Source organism: Tachysurus fulvidraco, chromosome 13 (genome assembly GCF_022655615.1).
Source record: "Tachysurus fulvidraco isolate hzauxx_2018 chromosome 13, HZAU_PFXX_2.0, whole genome shotgun sequence".
NCBI lineage: Eukaryota > Metazoa > Chordata > Actinopteri > Siluriformes > Bagridae > Tachysurus > Tachysurus fulvidraco.
In genome coordinates, this window is record NC_062530.1 from 24343766 (window position 1) to 24368662 (window position 24897).

Consider the following 24897-nt stretch of genomic DNA (forward strand, 5'->3'; position numbering starts at 1 on the left):
ATATATTATTTTTATGCACTGTTGCACATGTATGTATAAAAATGGACCACTATCTGTTTCTTAGGAGCGTGAATGTAGAGAGTCTGAAATAAAATTAATAAGAAAAAACAGGATTAGAAACAGGGAAGTGACCGAGTTATTACTCACAGGTTCCTTTCTAATGACTGGAAGGTGCAGAGTTCAAATTACAGCTGCTAGACTACAGTACAGGCATCTGTGCTCTGAGCTCTGGTTAAAACCATCTGAGCAAATAGGAGGTAAAGTTTGTATGCAAACATCCCGTAAAATATAGAGTTCAATTCAAAATCTTGCTAGTCACTTATTAGGCACTTCATAATCTTGCACCACAATATCTTACTCAACTGCTCCAGTCTTTTTGTCTATCTTTTTTATACTGGCTTTCTTATAACATGTTTTATTGAGACTTAAATGCACGTTATATGTACAGTATATGCTGTTTGTTTGTTGTGTGTTTTGTCTTATGCAGTGACCTGTATATTGCTTATAAGGTGACATTGAGTGTTCTGAAAGGCGCCATAAAATAAAATGCATAAAAATAAATAAATAAATAAAAAGTAATGTGTGTGTGCGTGAGTGAGTGTGAGAGAGAGAGAGACATGGTATCGAAACACGCCCATCTTCAGGGATCAGGTCATCATCTGGATCTGGATCTGGAGTCGAGACCAGTAAAAATGCTGGGAGTGGGAGTTTGTGGATTTATGACGAGTTGAAAATAAACGCAGACATTTTTGTGATGTTATAACCACAGGATTGTGTAGGAAGAAAAAATCAGACAATAGGGATGTGGGAATGGGTTCAGACAAGACAAGACCAGACAAACAAAGAAAAAAGGAAGAAAAATCAAGTCTTCCTGTAACACATAACCAAAGTAAATGAATTCACGATGTAAAAAAAATATTTGCATTTTTCATTGGATTTTTTTTTAAATATAGCACCGATTGCTTTGGAATTTCTCTTTGTTAATATACAGGAAATAGGTATTAAATAACCAAGAAAAATGACACACATCACACACCAGATTAAGATATAATGTAAAACTTTATCATAATTGTACTGTAGATGTGGAAAGCCCTGAGAACCACAGATTTAATATTACTGATGTGAACAAACCTGAATGTCCAAAAAAAAAAAAAACAACAACAAAAAAACATTTTAAAAAATAAAAATCACTTTTTTTTTGGTTGGGGAACAAAGTGCTCCACTTCTGAATACAATCAGCACAAACCAGTTTCACAAGCATTCTCATGGGTCTTGTCCTAAAACTCATTTTAATTAGTGGAGGATAACATCAGTAATATCATCGTTAGAATAACAGCATTATAATATAACAACCGTACAAAAATATGCACAAAGACCATTGTTCAGATTTCTGCATCAAAACTTTAAGCAAAAAAAAACAAAAAAAACACACGGAAAAAAAAAACACCTAGAAGACAAATGAGGTATTCCATAAACCATTTGCATGTGTCTAATGTCTAATATAATACCCAGACAGATGTGGAGTTGAGGTGAAGTGGTGAAACGGCTGCTGCTGTGATTTGTGATACATTCTTGAGTGAAGAAGAAGCGCTCCTGAGTTCAACACGCCCTCGATGATGATGATGATGATGAAATAAGTGTGTAGTGCAGAGTGAGTGTAAGATTAGTCAACAGGAACAACGTTAAACCCTGCAGTGGTGAGAACAACGCAGAGCGACTCACTTCCTGTATGATTTCGCGTCTGGATTAATCATTCGGATTTGCTCTGAATCTCATTGTACAGAAATGCGCTTCGTTGTATGACGCGTGACGTATTTCATACTATTAACTGATTCTGATGTTTTCTGTGCACGTTCGTGGCCTCGAGCTGGAGCAAAGAGTCAGTCCCTGAACTCAAACAAGCTCACTGTGTTTTTGTGAAGTGCCGTTTTCTGTAAAATCACGGCCAAGTTTTCTGACAAAAAACAAACAGAACAAAAAACCCAAAGCTTGTCCTGAAACCCGGACATCTTGTGAGAACATCTACATAACAACGATCTTGTTCGTTTCTCATAACGTAGAAAAAGTTAAAAGTGTAGAAATTTGGAAAGGTATTTCTTGTTTATTGATAAAACGTAACGGATTGTCTTTAAATCTGTTTTATTAGACCAACTCCACCACGACGATGACGTCAGAGTACCTATACGTTTGAGACTGTAGTGCATTCTGGGTAAAGATCTGCTCCGGAGATCGACTACGATTATTATGTGGAAGTGGACAAGGGCGTGTTTAAAACAGTCCAGCAGCTTCTCTCACTCTGTTACATACACACACACACACACACACACACACACACACACACACACACACACACACGCGCGCACACACACGCACACACACACGCACACAATACAACTTGTACTTCAGCACCATCTAGAGGTTGGTGATCAGCAAAAAAAAAAAAAAACACCTTGCGGCGACAGACTGTGGGTGATAAAGTGACTAATGTAACTATTACTTTTATAACCTGATATCATATGATGTGCAAATGCTTTCTATCCCTCATACACACACACACACGCACACACTTAAAACCAGGAGGTCTTTAAAATCTACTCACATATGTATAACCTGTAAGACCAATTTAAAAACAAACTATAAACTAGATAAATATGTCTGACACGGTGTGTGACGCTGATTGTATTTTGTGCAGCTGGACTTCAGGTTGATAAACCCTTTTGATAAAAGAGCCTCGACATTCTGGTCTGGAGAAATCCCGAAACCCGCCCTGGTCTCTCCAGCGATTAAGGCAACTACAGCATTCTTTAACAGCAGCGGTTCATTTGAGAGCAACTTTTCCCTGACTGTTTTTATAAAAAAAAAAATAAAAAAAAAAAAGCATCACAGGACACCACGATGAGCCTCAAGGCTGTAAACTGCTCCATGGTAGAAAAAAAGGGTATTGTTTCATAGATCTCAGTGATGCACATGCTTTAGCTCAGCAGCGTGGAGAAGCATTTACAAGCACAACCGTGATGAAGGTTCACTTCAGGAAGGACGACGTTTGGCAAAACAAATGGACTTCCTGAGCTTAGGGAGACGGAGCAAATCAGAGACAACACTACAACGGTGGTTCATCTTTGGGCACCTTCAGTGTTTTCATATTAAAAAAATAAATAAAAATAAAGGAAAGATTTTCCAGAGCGATTCATTTCAGACCTCTGGTTAAATGAGCTCAGCAAACTGTTTAATTAAAGCATCAATCAGCAACTCATCAGCTCTCAATCATCTCTCCAAGCATCTGCTTTTCTCCCATCTGGTGCTGGATCTAGAGTCGATACCAAACCTGTGTTCCCTGAAACGTGTTTAAAAATATATACAGAGAGAAACAAAGCCTGACAGGTAAGAAGCTAGGAGTTTGTTACGTACGAGGCTTGTACGGCGAGCATAAAGAAGTCGAGAACGGAACAAGTGACCGAATAGAGGGTTGTAGGGCAACATTGTAGTTTGTCTAAAAAACATCCACAAGCACCAAGAGACGAAGAATTACGCTCTCAACAGGACAGATAGAGGAAGGAGATTGGAGGCATCTGTAGCTGTTAGAGCAGCATCCTGTGTTGTGTTCTCCAAACCGGTAAAGAACATCGTGTCTGATTACGGTGGAAAAACAGCTCCTGAATCCAGCATCAGCTGCCACATGGATAGTGTAATAAAAAAAGGCCTCTGTATGGAGTTTTAAAAAAAATAAAATAAATTTTGGAAATTCACTGAGGTGGTGCCTGTGCTGTACCTCATGGTTACAGTCAGACAGAAAGAAAATTAGCTGCTCTTTGGTATGTAGCTGTGCATTCAAGCAAGTGTGATTGTATGAATGCAGAACGCTGCAAAAGTGATGAAGGATGAAGTGTGAGAGAGCGGCCGGGGGGTGGGGTGGGGTGGTGGTGGTGGTGGTGGGGGGGGGGGGGGGGGGGGTGGGGGGTTGGAATCAGGCAGTAACTCGCTGAATTCAGGAAACTGCAATGGTCCGAGTCTGGTTGTAGGATACGGTTAGTGTCTCTGTACGTGAGAGAGTGAGAGAGAGAGAGAGAGCGAGAGATATTTCTTGAGGAAAAGAAAAAAAAAGACTAACGATATGTTTTACTGACCGTACGAGTCGTCAGAGTAGTTCCTGAGAAAGCTGCCTGCTCCACGGCGAGAGGCAAATATCAACGTGATTTGATTTTACATCCTGCTAAAAAAAAAAAATCATTAAAAACTAGAACTAAACCACACCCCCTAGAGGCACAAAGTGACAAGACGCAGACTCTCGGATTCTCTACGCTATTTAAACCAAACTCTAATATACTCCAGCGTCTGGTCTCCTCTGTGTGCAGATTCGAGAGCGTCTGTTCGGTCGCTTGTCGCCATGACGCCCCTTTCGGTGATTGTCCTACAGCATATAGTGACAATATATCTGAGCTACTCTGTGCTGCCTTACCTAGAACTCCTAATAACAGACAAATGAAAGAAAGTGATGAGGTAGATTGTGATGTCAGAAACTGTTAAAGGTCTAAAGTGAAGTCAAAAGCCTGCCTGAGGCTACAGACTAGAAGAGCTGTGATGTGTAGCACTGCACAGTAACACTGCACACCACCACACACCTACTGTATTCTACATTTCCCTATGTCTAGTGACCGCTTTGAGGTATTTTGATTCTGAGGCACTGTTCTGAAAAGCAGTGCTCAGTGTGAATGCGCACCGTTATCACAGCTTCCATCCAGCTGTGTGTCATTCAAGTCATAGCTTTGGCTCGTTTTGCAGCTGTAACATCTGGAATCAGATCCAAGCCTGTGTTTATACTCGCATTTGCTTACATGTGTGCATCACGGCTCCTGTAGTCGTTCACACCGGAAAGAGTGTAGATAAAGAGAAACGTCTCTCTGATCACATTCGCTGATTTGATGTATCGTTATTAAGGTTAGGGTTTGACTCTGAAATGGTTCGACATGGAAACCTGAGAAACAGGGATGCATCAGCTGTGATGTGGCCTCTAGTGGACATCACTTTAAATCTTCCCTGAGTATAAAAGGTACGCAGGAGGACACGTGAGCGACTTGGCTCACGCTGAGCACACACGTAGTTACAACGCAGCTGCTAGTTATGAGGTTGTTGATGAACCGAACGTATAGCAACACGATGAGGAGAGAAAAAAAAATCGTAGGAATTCAAAAAGATTCTGAAAATAAAAAATATATAACTATATAACTATATAACTCACTCAGATGGAGCATTCACTACAGCTCCCAAGGTTAAGATATTATAGTAATATTTAACCACGGCAGATTGCTCAATCTGCAGGAAAAGAGAAGAAAAAAACTTTAAAAAAAAATCCAAAAATCAGAAGACAAACAAAATAGCATTTTTTCTGCTAAATAAAAAGCTTCAAGTCCTGTAATGAACACCTGTCATTTGATTTTGGCTAAATGTCATGATTGTGTTTAGCGTTGTACTTAGCAGTGTTTGTTACGATGAATTGTGTGTGTGTGTGTGTGTGTGTGTGTGTTTTAAATATGTCTGAACCTGTATAGACAGCCAAGGCTGACAGGAAGTAAATGAGGTACTGGTTGTGTAACAGTCTGATATTTTAAAACATCTGTGTGAGGGTAAGTTGTGGTCGTGCCGAGGCCTGGAGGAGGCTGAAGCCTGGCAGGAAGACAACTCGTCCTACGGCGATCCGCTGGTGGACGGCTCGGCCGAGCTGGGTCCCTTGGAGGAAGAGGAGGAGGGGCTGTGGCTGGGGAAGGTAAAGGTGGTGTTGGGCGTCACAGACGACACGTTGGTTGCAGAAGACACGGCCACTGACACGGGCTTCTGAGCAAACAGAGTTCCTAAGGAGGGAGAGATAAAGAGAGGTTTAAACACATCACTGACTTTATAGGAAAATTCATTTGACCAGGAGATGGCAGCAGAGACTCAAGTGCTTAAGGTTCTGGGTTGTTAAACAGAGGATCAGGGTTCAAGCCCCAGTACTGCCAAGCTCCACTGCTGGGCCCCTGAGCAAGGCCCTTAACCCTCTCTGCTCCAGGGTCCTGTATCATGACCTCTGACCCTGTGCTCTGACCCAAACCCCCGAAGTTGGGATATTAAGAAGTATTTTCACTGTGCTGTAATGTACTTGTGACAATAATAACTAAAATAAAGTCGTCTTCTTATTCTAGGGCTGTGTGGGACACGGCTACTGAAACTGTTACCACACACACACACACACACACCACACACACACTCTTCACTATGCTTCATCACTAGAGGGCATTAACCATTATGCCATGCTGTAGCAGTAGCTATCAGACTATTTTCATTGATTAATTTCTATTTTTATTATTGCTGTTAATATTAAACCAGATAATATTATGGTCAATGATATTGATGTTCAGGTTACATTTCTAAACAAACACTCATTTGTTATATTTTCATTGTTTACTTTAGCGTAATCCTGATTCATATACGGTTACTTACAAGATCACACTGATGAAATGTGCTTTTTATTTATAACTAACACAATCGGACATGCGGTTTATTATTAGAGGATTCTTTTTTAGGAATGTGAAGCTGTACTTTAAGGCCTGGACCGTGGATTATTAACAAAATAAAACAATGTATATGTGTGTATATACATATGTATATGTATGTGTGTGTGTGCATTGTGAAGAAGTGATGTGTGCTGTGTACCTGAGTAGATGACGCCGTTGACCTCTACAGATACGCTGATGCTGGAAGACCCTGTGGAGGAAATGCTCAAGGCCAGGTCGTGTTTATCTTCTGCAGAAACACAAATGTAACACAAGCTGTTAAAAAGTGGACATTTAAAGAGAACTGATCCTCAGGTGCTCTGACGCATCAGGGTAGGACATTCTTTCTTTAACACTAATATTAAAGCAGCAGTGAAGAGTTTTCATAGATTTTAGGCATCATTGAAACCCCTTAACTTTGAATAACTATTCGATTTCACCTGCTTATAAACAGAGATCTTTTACTCACTGGCACACTGAAGATCTGACACATCTACAGCAGATCTACAACAAAACTGTCCTCTTGTTTAATTGAAAATATTTTTATATGCACAAGAAACACATCCTCCATATAGATGGCATTTTAGCCATGAAATATTATATTATTATTATTATAATTATATTCATTATATTAATATTATTTATAACTTTAACGCAGATGTTAATTATTTGTATGAACTCACACTACTGCACCTTCTCCATGTGTTATACTTGGTTAATAACTGCTCGATGACCGAATCATGGCAGTTTCCTCTACTCTGGTCTGTTATTCTGTTCCCTGTTATGAAAACTGACCTCTTGGTGTCAGACCCATGCGCAGGTTCATGGGCATGTGGGATGCCATGGCTAGCAGGTTGTGCTGAAGTGCCTGCTGCATGAGTCTCTGCTGCTCCTCGGCCAGACGTGCCATCTTCCTTTCCGGCCCCTCAGAGACTCCAAGTCCGGTGCCGGTCTCCAGTTTTTCCCTCAGCTGCTCGAGTGTGGCCGCCCGAGCCAGTCCTGCCATCTGCTGTGGTCCCAGAGCCAGAGCCATGGCTGGGGAACGAGCCAGCAATGACGGAGAGGCATCTTCTAAACGAGAGAAAGAGAGAGAGCGAGAGAGACAGACGAAGAGTAATATATATTACATCACATTCCTTTTTCAAAAACAAAATCTTATTAAAACTGATTTTTATCCTTGCCTGCTCCTCTTACCCAAAGCCTTGATTGAAGATGCTGATGCCCCCTGAAGGCCATTCAGTGCCGCTGCAGCTCCGGCACTCAAAGCAGCCAGGTGCATTTTGGGAGGTGAGAGAATGTGAGGGCCAGGGCTGGGGGAGGAGCTAAAGCGGAACAGGCTGCTGCTGTAGCTGGGGCGACGCCCCTCGCGTCGGTTGCTGTCGATGGCGGCCTGCAGCTCACTGGGAGAGCTCAGGCTTTTGCGTGCACACTCGTATGGGTAAAGATACTTCATATATCTGAAAAAAGATAACACAAAGCCACAAAGTGTTATCATTATTATGCTGAGAATACATCTTACAATATATCTTGCCAGAATAATTTTCAGAGGCATTAAACATACACCCTAAAATCCAGTGTCCAGGGTTTGAGTACTCCGTGAACTGACACAACTAGATTCAGTGGTCTTATTCACTTGTCTGATAATTGAACTTAAGTAACTGAATTGAGTGGCTCATTAATTCAAATTGACTAAATGGTTTGATTCAAATCACTTTTTCGAATAAAAAGCTCCACCTGATAGACTCACTTTCTAACGTGACCCGACTCTGGTGTGAACCCGATTCGACTCCATATCTTCCCTCACCCAACACACTGACTCGTCTCAATTTCCGAATTGACCCACTAACTCGACTCAGTCGTAAAACTAAGTCGACACTATCTCTGCCACGGCCCAGCACACCAAGTCCACTCAGTCTGAGCCAAACTGACTCAGCTTCCGATCTGAACCGACTCACCGACTCCTAAAGATTCTCTACAGTTAGTGCTCTTACTCAGGCTAGAGTGAATTAGAGTGAACCTCTGAGAAAGGATCTAAAAAAATGTAAGTGTGTGTAACAACCTCCAAACAACTGTAAGACGTCAGCGCAGGTTACTACTGTTACTGAGTCTAATGACTAAAATGTTTAGATATTACACTCCTCTGTGTGCTCTGTCGACTAAATGACTCTTTAAGTGAATATATTAGACAGCTTGTCATATGAGGGACTGATAATTTACTGTCATCATTTAAAAAACACTTACAGCCAAACTTTGAACTTAATGTGAAATAAAGAGTAGTAGAAGTTAAATCAGAGCGCTCTCTCTCTCTCTCTCTCACTCACACACTCACCTTCTCTCTCTCTCTCTCTCTTTCTTTCTCTCTCTCACCTTCTCTCACTCACACACTCACCTTCTCTCTCTCTCTCTCTCACCTTCTCTCACTCTCTCTCACACACTCACCTTCTCTCTCTCTCTCTTTCTTTCTCTCACCTTCTCTCACTCACACACTCACCTTCTCTCTCTCTCTCTCTCTCTCTCACCTTCTCTCACTCTCTCTCACACACTCACCTTCTCTCTCTCTCTCGCTTTCTCTCCTTCTCTCTCTCTCTCTCTCTCTCTCTCACTCACTCACGTTCTCTCTCTCTCTCTCTATCTCTCTCTCACTCCCTCTTTCTCTGTCTGTCTGTCTGTCTCTCTCTCCCCCTCTCTCTCTCTCTCCTTCTCTTTCTCTCTCTCCCTCTCACTCACCTTCTCTCTCTCTCTCCCTCTCTCTCACCTTCTCTCTTTCTCTCAAGTATCTCTTGCTCCCTCTCCTTCTCTCTCTCTCTCTCACTCACCTACTCTCTCTCTGCTAGAAGTTCTCACCGAAAGCTGTGAGGAAGGCTGTCTACCCCTGAGCAGCCGGAGGGCCGTACTCACACTTCTGCCCAAAAAAGGTGATCTGCAAGACCTCAAGAACTGGCGTCCAGTGTCACTATTATGCACGGACTACAAGATCATGTCGAAAGCGCTGGCGTACCGTCTCAGGAATGTTATGGACTCCATAATTCACGTCGACCAGACTTACTGTGTACCCAATAGATCTATCATTGATAACGTTTCTCTGATTCGGGACATTTTGGACGTCTCCAGCTCATTGGCGAATGATCTTGGTCTGATTTCACTGGATCAAGAAAAAGCTTTTGACAGGGTTGAGCACCAATACCTCTGGCAAACTCTAGGGGCTTTTGGTCTCAACCCCAGTCTTATAGCAATGATAAAGGTGATGTACCAGGATGCTGAAAGTGTACTCAAGATCAACGGAGGGTTAAGCGCTCCTTTTAATGTAAATCGGGGAATCAGACAAGGTTGCTCGCTATCAGGTATGTTATATACTCTATCAATCGAACCGTTTTTACACAGATTGCGAATGTCTTTAAATGGTTTTATTCTTCCTGGTTTTAATGCTCCACATGTTTTATCTGCATATGCCGACGATGTTATGGTTTTAATACAAAACCAAAAAGATATCAAGGTTTTAGAAAATGTTGTTGCTGATTTTAGTCAAGTTTCCTTGTCAAAGGTAAACTGGAAAAAAAGTGAAGCCATTGCGGTAGGGAACTGGACCGTCGGCCTACCTAAATTAACAAATGGACTAGACTGGACAAGAGATTTCAGATACTTAGGGATCTTTTTAAATGATGAAAAGAAAAACTGGGAAGGAGTATTGGAAAAAATAGAAGGCAAATTAAAAAAATGGGAATGGCTTAAACCAAATATGTCACTTAGAGGGAGAGTGCTGGTGGCCAACAATTTAGTAGCCTCTACACTGTGGCATCGTTTAGCCTGCCTGGAGCCCCCCACAGGCCTTGTTGAAAAAATTCAGGCAGCATTAGTTAATTTTGTATGGGACAAATTACACTGGGTCCCTCAGTGCATTCTCTTCCTCCCTAAGGATGAAGGAGGGCAGGGACTTGTAGATATCCGGAGCAGAATTGCAACTTTCCGTTTTCAAACTGTACAAAAATACCTGATCGGGTCTGATTCCCTGATATGGAGAGATTTTATGAGTTTTATTCTGCAAAAAGTCAATGGTTTTAATTGTGATCGCACTTTATTTTTAATGGACCCCAGTGTTTTAAATGTTTCTAACATGTCTGTTTTTTATAAAAGTGTATTTAAAACATGGACTCTGTTCGGCCGTGGATCCCAAGGCCCGGCGGTGTCACTGTATTGGCTCCTAGAAGAGCCTTTAGTGGGAGGAGGACGACTGGACATCACAGACACTTCTGCAGGCCTCACACAAACCCTGGTGTGCCAGAACTTCACGACCTTGAGGAGACTGGTGGACACTGCAGGACCAGACTTCAAGGACACGGAAGCAGTGGCCAAAGAACTCGGGCTACGATCACTGCGACATATGGAAAGCAACATCAACAAATGGATCAACAAGTTGTCGAAAGAAGAACTGCATCTATTGAAGGAGTACCACGAAGGGACTGAAACACCCGATAAAGGCGACCCTTTCCCAGAACTGGAACTTTTACCGAAGCTTCATGGTTTTAATGGTTTGTTCCTTGATACAGAAAAAAGACATGTTTTACCAATTTATGAAGCAAAAGGAAAGGAAATATACAAATGTTGTGTGAAAACTGTAAACAAAAGAAAGCTGGATGGGAGGAAAGACACTGTGTGGAGGGACAAGCTGGGGGTTTTAGACGACACTAAACCGACATGGAGAGTTTTTTATAAATTACCACTAAGAAAGCGAGCGGGTGATTTACAGTGGAGGATTTTACATGGGGCGGTGGGGGTTAACGTTTTAATCTCCAAGTTAAACCCTGATGTTTTAAAGACTTGTCCTTTTTGCACAGAAACAGAAACTGTTTTTCACTGTTTTTTACATTGCAAAAGACTTAACCCTCTGTTCGAGCTGCTGAAAGCACTTTTTATCTCTTTTAGTGAAACATGGTCCCAGGTAGGTTTTATCTTTGGGGCTGGGTATAAAAAAAGAGAAAAACAGAAATGGGAACTGATCAATTTTATTGTTGGAGAGGCAAAAATGGCCATCTATATGAGTCGAAAAAACAAAATAGAGAAGACAGGATTGATCAGTCCCACTTCTGTTTTTAAGGCTCTAGTGAAAGCTAGAGTCAAAATTGATTTTAATTTTTTTAAAGCAATGAATGATTTGAGCGCTTTTATGTTGAAATGGTGTTATGCAAATGTTATCTGTTTTATTGATGATGATGATGAGCTAATTTTTAACACCCTTTTACACTAAACACTTTTTAAGAAAAAGTGCTGCTAGTTTTTAACATTGTATTGTAATTTATTGCTTATTTAATAAAGCTGAGTTAAAAATAAAAAAAAAATCTCTCTCTCTATCCCTCTCTCTCCTTCTCTCTCTCACTCACCTTCTCTATCTCTCTCACTCACCTTCTCTATCTCTCTCTCTCTCTCTCTCTCTCTCTCTCTCTATCCATCCATCCATCCATCCATCCATCTATCATCTATATATCTATATCTCACATGACATACTGAAGACAGGTTGAAGGTTGAATTCTTGATTCTGATTGGTCAGAAGGTGTTTATTTTATTTTATTATAACTATAACCGGATAGAAACTGTGTCAGTGCTATGTGATTTATTTAAATAAATAAATAAATAAATAAATAAATAAATAAATAAATAAGTGATCTAGAGGGAATAAAACACTTACAGAAAGAGGGTAAGAGTAAGTCAATAACTCTGCATTAGGTTGATCACATCCCTCCCTGGTTGACTATGTTCCAATAACAGCACACCTCCTAAATGTTTTATTTATTCCTTAAATAATTTTCAATTCCTGGAGAACTCCTATAGCAGTGTGACTCTGCATTAACACCACCAGCTTCCTAATGATCAGATCTGATAAATGAGCCATCTATTTTGGCAAAAAAAAAACAACATCTCAGCACTTCCATCTTCTATGCAAGGTGAACTCTGACCCAAATCAAATCAATAAATCCATTGTGTCAATACACTGCAGCAATAACAGGACAATGGTGTAGGGAAATGTAAAGGGGAGTGTGACAGAAGGTGTGGTGAAAGAAGAGACAGAAGTATTCCAGGATGGGAATCTGAAGATGGCTTTTAAGTGCGTGTGTGTGTGTGTGTGTGTGTTCTTACTGCGTGCGGAGTGTGAAGGCAGCGCTGGTGATGGAGGTGGGTAAGTTCAGGCCCTTGGTGATTTCTCTCCAGATCTTTTTGTTGATGACTTCCACCAGGCCTCCTTTCTCTGTCACCAACTTATAGAGCATGTAGAGATCCAGCACCTGCTTGGCCATGATGGGGATTCGGTTTACTGGAGTTCCTGCAACACACACACACAAACACACACACACACACACACACACACACACACACACACACACACACACACACACACACACACACACACAAACAGTATATAAGTGCTGTATATACAGAATGGAGAATTCTACATTTCTGACATCATTACAGTTATCTGGCTCTAGAGTCCTGTGAAATTCCTCAGCACTATAAATGACACATTATGATATTATAACAGCATAAAGAACGTTATAAAGTCAAGAGTTGAGAGAAAGTTGACCGAAAGTCTGACAAACAGGTTAACGACAGCATGACAAATGTTTTTTGGACTGTTTTTTTGTCTGATGTTTTGTCTTGTGTTTCATCTTCAGTTTGTTTCAGTTTTTGTCTAAATGTTGTGCAGTCTTAGTTTCTTTGGAATTTTGCCTGCAATTCATAGTGTTTTGTCTGGATTTTTGGTGTTTTGTTTGAACTTTGTCTCATGTTTCTGTTCTAAATTGTCTGGTGTTTAATCTGAATTGAATTTTTGTCTGGTGTAAGGTCTGAATTCTGTCTGGTGTGTCGTCTGAATTTTATCTATAACTAACGTCTGAATTTTGTCTAGTGTAACTTCTGAATTTTGTCTGTAACTAACGTCTGAATTTTGTCTGTAACTAACGTCTGAATTCTGTCTGGTGTAACGTCTGAATTCTGTCTGGTGTAACGTCTTAATTCTGTCTGGTGTAACGTCTGAATTCTGTCTGGTGTAACGTCTTAATTCTGTCTGGTGTAACGTCTTAATTCTGTCTGGTGTAACGTCTGAATTCTGTCTGGTGTAACGTCTGAATTCTGTCTGGTGTAACATCTGAATTCTGTCTGGTGTAACGTCTGAATTCTGTCTGGTGTAACGTCTTAATTCTGTCTGGTGTAACGTCTTAATTCTGTCTGGTGTAACGTCTTAATTCTGTCTTGTGTAGCGTCTTAATTCTGTCTGGTGTAACGTCTGAATTTTGTCTGTAATTAACGTCTTAATTCTGTCTGGTGTAACGTCTGAATTTTATCTGTAACTATCGTCTGAATTTTGTCTGGTGTAACAACTGAATTTTGTCTGGTGTAACATCTGAATTTTGTCTGGTGTAACGTTTTAATTCTGTCTGGTGTAACATCTGAATTTTGTCTGGTGTATCGTCTGAATTTTATCTGTAACTAATGTCTGAATTTTGTCTGGTGTAACATCTGAATTTTGTCTGGTGTAACATCTGAAATATTTCTGTTGTATTCTCAGATTTTGTGTGGTGTGTTAAAAGATAAAGCTATTATAGTTTATTTCTACTCCCTATCATCATTCAGTGCACTTAATTCCTCGACACAAGAGCTGTGTGTGTGTGTGTGTGTGTGTGTGTGTGTGTGTGTGTGTGTGTGTGTGTGTGGGGTGTTGAATAAGGCCTTTTATTGCCTTTTGTCCTCTGTTAAGGCTGAGTTCTAAAGCCCTGAGAGGGCGAAGAGCAGCAGTTACATGTTTAACCACACCAACGTGACCTCAAACATTGCAAACATACGGCAGTGCATACTTTGGAGAGCAGTGCATTGGTCTCGTCTAGACTTTATGGTGAAGGGTATGAGTAGAGGCAAAAGGTACAGGCCACAACACACACACACACACACACACACACTGACACACACACAGACACAGACACACACACACCTCTTCCATACAACAAACATGTACAGAATAACTATTACGTAAAAAATTGTGAATTGAAACTCACACACACCGTCGCTTTGTCTTTTTAAGGCATGCAGGTGTGGCTGTGTGAGAGAGAGTGTGTGTGTGTGTTGTGTAATACTACATCTAATCTAATCTAATCCCATAGCCCTTGGGTACGTTCCCACCTCAGACAGACGAGCCATTAACGCTTCCCTGGCAGCAGAATAATCACCTGAGCAGCTTAGAGCTGATTTATTTAAGACACAGGTATATGTGTGTGTGTGTGTGTGTGTGTGTGTGTGTGTGTGTGTGTGTGTGCTAATATTTACTCACGTATTGCTATTCTAAATAATATACAAATACATTTATCTTTTAATATGACATAATACAGTCTGGACAAAATGATCAACAAACCACGAAACTACAGAAAGAAACCTCACTGGACTCATTTTACTTAATAATAAATAAAAATGATAAGAATGAAACAATTCACAGCACGTCAGAAGCAATGGAAATTATGGCTGGAAAGCAGCTTAAGAACCTTGACAGCACATATTAACATCCACCCACCCACCCAAACACACACACACACACACACACACACACACACACACACACACACACACACACACACACACACACACACACACACACACACACACACACACACACCAGACAAACCAGTCTCAACCAGTCTGGACTTAGTATATAAGCACACATAAATACACCTGTATAATAAGATATATATGCAGCACTGTAGAGGGAAGGGACGAGCTCTGTAGTCACTATATATATGTGACTAAACAATACACAGCTGATGTGTGCACACAATCCAGTGCACAATATCCACCTGCATGACACATGAAAATGCATAATAATAATAATAATAATAATAATAATAACTGACTGAATGGAGTTATAAATGTGGAGCGCTTCACTACATAACACTGACAATAAGAGAAAGAAAATATATCTGTATAGTTGAATAGATTTTTTTTTTCTTCCCCAAATCAAACCCTCCTCCTCATTTTCTAAGGATCAGGACGTCTTTGTATCAAGCTTCATGTCCTTGTGCCCTCTGAACTGTCAGGTCAAAAAAAAAAAAGCTCAATAAAGAAGAAAATGTGAAGAAATTCTTCCTTTAACGAGTCACTTGTGTAAGAGACGTATACTCGACCTACACAGGATTAGTGGTATGTAGGCATTATGTTTCTCAGCCATTGAGTGTGTGTTCATATAAAAACTTAGATTTGCTGTGTGTGTGTGTGTGTGTGTGTGTGTGTGTGTGTGTGTGTTTGCATGCTTTTATGTAGAAAGGAGTGCTGCATATTCCAGATGTGGCATTAAATTTCTCTTTTTTTCTGGAATTGCTATATAGCGGAGACGGATGGAGACGTTTATGATGCTCTGCCCGATTGTCTGAGGATCATGTCAATAATATGAGTGTGGTATGGAGCGGTATGAGTGTATCTACAGTGCGCTGTGTACTGTACATCTCCTCCTCCTCATCATCATCACAGAAGCAGCTGTTCACACACGCATCTTTAATGATGTTCTGCCCATCAAACCCACATCAAGTACAGGGGTCAGATGTCAGCTAATATTATTGATGATCAAATTAGAGTGTGAGTCAGCAGGAAACACACACACAGACGAACAAAGGGCATTTTACAGGCTGCTACATCATCATAATCACCATCATCATTACTATAAACTGCTGACAGAAAAGTTATCAGTTCCACTAACCTGGGATCTCCACTGCACACCTCGTGCTTTACACATCACACAGAATTTCGACAAAAACGATTAAATATACGTGCACATGTTCATACGTGTGTCCCTCGTTAGTCGTATAATGAAGCGTGCCTCAAAGCTGAAACATTAAGGACATAAAACCAAAAACAGAACCTCATCTCTAAACAGACAGAAGAAAGACAAGACAAGGTGTTGTGATGAAGCAGAGTTACTGTTACTAACCTGCAGTGGGTTATTTTCCTAAAACCGCATGTCCCAAAGTGTTTACTTCTCTTATTCCATACCAATTTACATAAAACTGTTACGCTTTAGAACGATATGTACGTTTATCTGTTTCCGTCATCACCTCAACAGCCGTTTTTTTCAGCTTTAGCTCTGAGACACTGTTAAACTCATACATGAAGATGTCTCTGGGAGTTTGTTACCCAAGAAAAAGTAACGTACAAAAAACATAAACCGGAGCTTTACAGCTGCACTGTTGTCAGAAAATGAAACCTTGCTTCTGACCAATCAGAATAGAGTATAAAAAAAAGTAATGAATGAATGAATGAATTAATTGATTGATTAATCAATCAATCAATCAATCAATTAATTACTCAATTACTTACTTACTTACTTACTTACTTAATTAATTAAACAAACAAACTTGTCAGGATTTTTAGTGTTGTTAATAAATACTAAGAAATCAGTAAAGAATTATTAGAAAATAAATAAATAAATAAATAATAGTTATCTAAATAATGTTAAGTATTATGTTAACATGTATGTAAAATAATATACTTGTTTATTATTAAAGACTAAATAATATGTAATAATATTTAATAATAATAATAATAATAATAATAATAATAATAATAATAATAATAATAATAATAATAATAATAATAATAATAATTCAGGATTTCTATGTATTTTGCTGTAAGATACATGGGAGTTTATTCAGTTTATTTGCTGCATTATTTATAGTGATCTTGGTCTCAGATGATCAGGATATAAATATACACAAAAATACACAGCAAACAGCTTGTGATAGATAATGAGAGACTCCAGGAGTGAGAACACGTGTGCTGCTGGACTGTGGACTCACTCTGACTAACTCTGCACCACTGCACCACTGGCTGCACACGGCTGCTCTAAAGCCACTCTAATTGGCTGCAGGCTCCCTCGTCCCATCATTCCCTGCCCTGTTGATTTTCCCCATGGGACCAGCCGATCAGATGCGGAAAGATTAATGGTAGCAGGGGTCAGAGGTCATGCTGGTGAGAAACCCTGCAGTTGGGGCCCCGTAAGAGGACGAATCACTCAGTAGGGAAAAAGGGAAAAGAAGAGGATTTGAGATACGACTACTGAGACCTGGACAGGAACAGTAAAGTGTGTAAAATATAGGGAACAACATAGATGTCAAGGGTGGGGGGATGAATGAATGATAAATCTCTCCATTACATAGTGTTTATTTTTTCTCATCACTTCATATGAAGATCCATGATATTTGCAGTGTTGCTGCTCTCAGTCTCATGAAGTCCTAAAGGTTCACAGCATTAGATTAGTTGTGTGTGTGTGTGTGTGTGTGTGTGTGTGTGTGTGTGTGTGTATATGTGTGTGTGTAAACACATCGGATATGGAACTGGATATGAATGGATGAAGTCATAAATCGTTGCAAGGAACATTTACACAAGAAAAACAAAGAACTCAGACAAACGAGAAGTTTTTAACTTAAAGTTAAAGACAAAGACATCTAAAGACGCTCACTAATGTGATTCACTTCTAATTGTATAGTGAGGGATGAGATACTACACACTAATACAACAACTTTTATTTCTCAGAGGTTCTACAGAGGATATCAGTATCAATGATGTCCACTGTGTGTGTGTATGTGTGTGTGTGTGTGTGTGTGTGTGTGTGTGTGTGTGTGTGTGTGTGTGTGTGTGAGATCACATGATCTGGCCATTTATAGAGCACCACTTGTTGCACAATGTAAGATATTTATAGTTTTTATAGCTGCTGCTCAGATGGAGTGAGACTCAGGAGCAGGATGTGCTGGATGATCAGCTCGCAGCTGTTCGCTCCACATTCACCAAAGCACGACAAAGATAGAAAGCAGAAGTTAAGTGAAATACGGCGCGATCCAACTGAAAGCTGACCTAATTGGAGCAGGCAGCTGCTCTGCCGTACTGGCTGCTATAATAAGTCTGTGGGGCTCAGAGCCGGGACCTGACGCCGACGTGGTAAATGAAATATCGCTAATATTTCACTTGGCTGACATTCCTTAAATAATTAAAGTGCCGCGAGTGACCGGTGAGCTGACCGAGGGAATTAATTTTTCAGTGAGCATGCAACACTGCCACTGTGGTGTGAGGTTTCAGCAAGCATCCTGCCCCTCCTCTACATCTATACAATCACAGAGGAAGAGGGAGAGAGAGAGAGACACAGATAGAGACAGAGAGAGAGACTGAAAGAGAGAGAGGGAGAGGGAGATAGGGAGAGGGACAGACAGACACAGATAGAGACAGAGAGAAAGACAGAGAGAAAACAGAAAAAGAATCCCAATAGGACTTCAGAGTTACATACAGGACACACAGAGAGACACAGAGAGAGACACACCGAGAGACACAGAAGTTAGGGAGAGAAGGGAAGAGAAATGCACATCACTATATAATGATACGTATTAGAAATGTGGAATAAGGATTAAAACATTGATGCTGTTACAGAAAAACAATCAACAGCGTCGTCATTATGTTACCAGAACCATGTGTCACAATGACAGTGACCATTACTATAATCACCAAAAAAGTAAATTCTTATCCAGTAACAGAAATAAATACCAGTCAAGCTCTGAGCGTAAACTCCTCTGTACTGAGGACGTTACCGTGTCAGGAAAACGTAAACTTCCTGCTTTACCTGTGCCGTACATTTCGGCTGACCTCCTGTCGTACATGACCCTTACTGTACATACTAACATGAGCTTCACTCGTTTCTCTTAATCCTTTGCATCTGACTACGTATGATGGAGTTTTAGGGAGAGAAAACAGGTCGTTTTTACATGGAGCAATGATCAAAAGTTAATTCTTTGGAAATCTTCACATATTTATCGTTTCTTGTGCAGAGTCCAGAGTCATACAGTCAGAAACTATTTATCCCCCCATTCATTCAATTATTTATACATCCATCCCTTTATTTATCCATCCATCCACCTCTTTTTACATCCATCCCTTTATTTGTTTATCCATCTATCCATCCCTCTATTTATCCCTCCATCCCTCCATCCATCCCTCTATTTGTCCCTCCATACATCCATCCATCCACCCTCCTTCTATTTATACATCCATCCCTTTATTTATCCATCCATCCATTCATCTATTTATACATCCATCCATTTATTTATCCCTCCATCCAATCATCCATCCGCTATCAAGACGTGGGAATTTAGTTCGTACTTAAGAATGGTGCACGAGGCATTTCGGCTGGTTCTCACTGGTGCACATGGAAGCTGCTGCAGGGGAAATGCAAGTAAACAGACGTGTGTACAGATTAGACAGAGGAGTTGCAGATTAGCTGCACGGTATTTGGGTCATCAGATAAAGTCATGCAGCACCTGACTGAGAGGATTCACACACACACACACACACACACACACACACACACACACACACACACACACACACACACACACACACACACACACACACACACACACACTTTTTCAGTTACACAAAGGTATGTTGTGGCTTGCCACAAAATTACACCCATCTCTTGTTTTTAAGACCAAAACACACTTTGTTATATTAAATGTTACGGCATGGCACAAAATAAAGGCCATCAGAAACTTACTGCATTTCTCAAGAAAAAAAAATAAAAAATCCCTTAATCAAACTGAAAAAAATGTAAAAACTCCCCAAATGTCAGTTCACCCCATGACCTTTTTACTGGTTTAATGTCTGTTTTACTGGTTTAAACTATTTAATGGTTTAATGTGGTTTAATGAGGATGAGGTTCACTTCTGAGTCTGGTTTCTTCCTCATATCATCTCAGGGATGTTTTCCTCACCACCGTCACCTCAGACTTGATCGTTAGGAATAAATTTTAGAGATAAATACTAACCTTACAATTTCTATACTTCTGTAATATCGACTGTTAAAATTAATACTTTAAAACGTACAAAAAAGCTGAAAATATTTGGGGGTTTTTTCAGTATTTTCTGAAATAAATAAATATTTATTCAATATAATAACTTGAAATTATAATTATAGCCTAATTATAAACAGTATGTCATGAACTTTTTTTTTAACAATTTATTATTTATTTTCTTAATTTAAAACCCAACTTTTAGGTGATAACCCATGAAGCCACATGAACACAAACGACACCTAGCTGCTAATAAGAAGAAAATATCTACATTTACTCTATTTACTCTAAATATCCACATTTCATTTCTGCTAATGTACATGAACTTGTTTTCATGGAAAATGAATAGAGTTAATGTGCGTGTGTATTTTTAAAATATTTAAACAAACATTAATTAATACACGTGTTAACTTACACCGTTAACATCAGCGCCGACATATTAATGCTAAACTTTATTGTTTGTTCCTGTTTAATAATAAAGTAAATGCTGGTGTGTAAGAGATCCTTCACCTTAATGTAAAGAATTACTGAGATAAACAAATAAATAATTAATGAGTCGCTGAAACGTGTCCTCGGTCAGAGAGACAGGTCTGTAAAAATAAGATAGAAAAAAAATCTTCTCTAAAAACAGATTGTTTGTAAAAACATAAAAAGTGAATGTGATAAACATGAAATCTGAGAAACGTAGATTTGTACTTTTGCTTATATTGTATGATGTAAAGTATTGAACAGAGTGATTGTATAGTGTTGTATAACAGATTGCGTGCCTAACGCATGCACACACTTCATTCTTCCTCATTTCAGTTAGAGGCTTTTTCTTATAAATGATGTCACACGAAACAGGGGATTTTAACATAATAAGGGTAAAAGACTTTACGGCAAACCACAAACTACTGAATTCAGCAAATGTCACTTTAATCAGAACTCAGTCTAAGCTTGTGGGTCTCCCTCTGGAATTTTTAACACCTTCTTTGTGTGACATTTGTAGAATGCATGTGTGTGTTGGATGGACGTGTGTGTTGGATGGACGTGCGTGTTGGACGGACGTGCGTGTTGGACGGACGTGCGTGTTGGACGGACGTGCGTGTTGGACGGACGTGCGTGTTGGGTGGATGGGTGTTGGATGGACGTGCGTGTTGGATGGACGTGCGTGTTGGATGGACGTGTGTGTCGGGTGGACGTGTGTGTCGGGTGGACGTATGTGTCGGGTGGACGTGTGTGTCGGGTGGACGTGTGTGTTGGACGATCGTGGGTTGGATGGTTGTGTGTTGGATGGACGCATGTTGGAAGAACGTGGGTATGATGGTTGTAAAAAGGCAGCAGTTGAAGGTGTCCATAAAAAAAAAAACTAGAGTAGAAGTGGAGAATGACAGGAAAGAGAAGAGAACAAGGGAAATCGGACTCTCTTGTCTTGGATCACAAAGATGGGTCACCTGAACAAAGCCGTCGGATGGAGGAGGGGAAAAGACGAGGACGAGTGAAAAGGGTAGATGACATGAAAAGTGAGAAGGCCACTTTGACTGTAACCCGAGTGCGTGTGCTCCCTGAGGACGGCTGGTCAAAACTGATCGCAATCTGATCAACACCTCATCGAAACGCGAGAGGACGGAGGAGAGCAGAAGAGAGCCATCGCCCAATGTCCTGACACAGCATACCGGATGAAAAGCTGGAACTGCCCTAGGGGCTGTAGTGTGTGTGTGTGTGTGTGTGTGTGTGTGTGTGTGTGTGTCTGGGAGGGGTGGGTGTTCAGGGAAATCCACTTTAATGGTATTTTAGGTTTATAAATAACAGGAACTAAAGTAGAAAAGATAAACAAGAAAAACTGGAGAAAAAACAGCTCCATCTATTGTAGTAAAAGTCTCAAGATGGACATGTTTAGAGTTCGGACAAGATTACAAATCTCAAAAGAAAACAAAGATAAAAATTTTAATATATTCAAAAACAAGACAAAAAAGGAAACAAACAAACAAACAAAAAACACAATTTGACCCAAGTGGGTTCGGTGCAGAGAAATCTTCAGAGTCGGAAGGTGTTTAAAAAGGAAAAAAAGCCTGATTTACATTCATCAAGCGATCATAAGCAACCGAGCAACGGAAATATCTTGTCTAGTAACGGGTAGACATCCGAAGAAACGTTACTAAATATCTAAATAAATAATTACACACTGATCTAAACAGAGAATGAAAAAAGCACAAAGAAAAACGAAAAGTAAAAAGAGCAAGAATGCAAGCATGAAAGAGGGGGAATTAAATAAACAAAATCCAGTGGCTTTTTATTCATTCTAACAAAAGCTTTTATTCTGTACTGTTTATTAAAAAGAAAGCGTTAGAAATGTGCGGCATGTCGAGGCTTTATAGAAAGAGGGTGAGGACGAGGGATGAAGAGGGAGGTGTCATCCTGCTTCTTTGTGTTTTCCGATGTTTCTCAGAAGGAGTTGAACACCTCTGCGGTTTAGCACGACACGTCAAATAACAGAGAGAAAATAACAGTAATCTGCTACACAACATCCTGCCACTATAACAAATGACTAAAAAGGAGCTTTGGTGGTTTAGCAGAAGACCAAGATGAAGTGGATTCCCCTCCCTCCACCTGTCTGTAATATTCTCTCTCTCACCTTTTCTTTTCTTCCTCACACTTAAAGCAGCTAACTCCGTAATCGATGCGTAGGCGAGTGGAGGATAACACCGTGAGCTGATGATCAATAGTCACAGATCAGCTACTGATTCGGAGGTAGAAAACAAGACGACCGCTTTTCTGAGACAAAGGGTGATATCTAATAGATCCTGGGAGGAAAATCAGGAGAAAAGAAAAGCCTGTTCAGCTTGGACATCGACTGTCAACATGCCTTTTAGTCTTTGTGTATCCAAAAGTACGATTTTGTTGACGATGAAGCTCAACGGAAAAAAGTGCACAGAAACAGCTACACCTGGACCCATCAGCAAGAAATCCAAATTGTATGAACATGTAAATGTGATTCTATGAATATGCAAATGTCAGATTTGCATACTGGAGCTGGACACATCATCATTCAGGCCTAGAAGGAATAAAATGCGTGTGATGTACAACATAACGCCGATGAATCGATTCCTTTTATGCTTCTTATTTACTAAAAAAATGACACTATGTATAAAAAAATCTATGAAAAAAGTTCATTCCTATTAGCAGTTCTGTTCTAACAGCTAGAAAGGATAACGTCTCTCTTCTTGGACGTTGTAAGGTTACTGAGAAGCCGTAACGACGGTCCGAGCTCCCGATCTAGAAAATGAATCGACGTTTCGAAATTCCGAAAATTCAACAGCGCTGTGGTATAAAAGAATGCAAGATCTTTACAAACAAGCACGTGCAACGATCCGTGCAAACGATGGTTTCACTGATAATAGTCACATTCCTCATATCCATTTAAGGCCATGTTTAGACATGAGGGGCTTCTCTTTCTCACAGTGACTCAGACTGAAAGGAAACTGGTTTTAATTCCCTACCTGACAGGATGGGTGGCTTTATAAACACTAGTGGCAGCTGCTGAATGACTGTGTCAGGAACGGTTGTAAGTGAAATGATGTGGTAAAGATGTGACGGTTCACGTAAGCAGGTGAGCATGAAGACCGGATTAAATTGCTCGAGCTGAAGACGGTCACTGTTGTGAAAGTCTGACTAAGAGGTATTTTTCCCTCTGGGGTCTGTACGGTGGTGCTGCTCATCTGTAAACTGTTTGGCTCGAAAGTGGGCCTCCAGGTCAAAGGGGAGAAGCAAGAAAGGAAGAAAAGGGCTCGGGGGAGATTCCAGCTCACTCCATTCATTCATTTTTCAGAGGTAGAGAGAGTGAGAGAGACAGAGAGAGAGAGAGAGAGAGAGAGAGAGAGAGAGAGAGAGACAGACAGAGAGAGAGAGAGAGAGAGGTAGAGAAAGAGAGAGAGAGAGAGAGAGAGAGTGAGAGAGACAGAGAGAGAGAGAGAGAGAGAGACAGACAGACAGAGAGAGAGAGAGAGGTAGAGAAAGAGAGAGAGAGAGAGAGAGAGAGAGAGAGAGAGGATATAAAGCAGAGATGGTAACCAGCCAAGAACAGATTCACACACAACAAATCCTGGCTGTTTAGACAGATTAAGACTAAACTGTGATGTCAGAGGAACGCAGGAACGTTTCATACAGAAGATCCAGACATTTTAGTACGAGTGTCACTAATTGTTTACTATAATCAACAAACTAGTTTCTATACAAATCTTCTTCAGCATCAATGTAATGTATATATTATTAAAGCAAACGGTCAGGATGAAGTATGGGGTCTTATTGTTTCATCACTTCATATTCTTTCCAAAAATACCACCCAGACCCTCAGGTCATCCTCTACTGATGTTTTAATTATTCCTTCATCGAAACTCTGTAGCTGTGGTGACTGAGCATCTTCAAAGCATTGCTTCTCCAGAGGTGCTCTCAGCACCATGGAGCACTAGCTATTTATGGAGATACCATCTTCCCAAAGCACCTTCTACAGACCATCAACGCAAATCACCTTCTTCA

At 40.3% G+C, this 24897-nt stretch overlaps 1 protein-coding gene across 1 annotated transcript in view; it reads right to left on the bottom strand.

The window, feature by feature from the left end:
• Positions 1-1040: 1040 nt before the first annotated feature.
• The window catches only part of LOC113652669 (AT-rich interactive domain-containing protein 3B-like), a 58113-nt gene continuing 34256 nt past the window's right edge, over positions 1041-24897 (bottom strand). The window contains exons 5-9 of the mRNA XM_027161884.2: positions 12657-12840; positions 7722-7984; positions 7323-7598; positions 6688-6777; positions 1041-5846 (exon numbers count right to left, since the gene is read on the bottom strand). Of these exons, the coding sequence (XP_027017685.2) occupies positions 5683-5846; positions 6688-6777; positions 7323-7598; positions 7722-7984; positions 12657-12840 (977 nt within the window). The 3' untranslated portion in view covers positions 1041-5682. The remainder of the gene's footprint in view (positions 5847-6687; positions 6778-7322; positions 7599-7721; positions 7985-12656; positions 12841-24897) is intronic.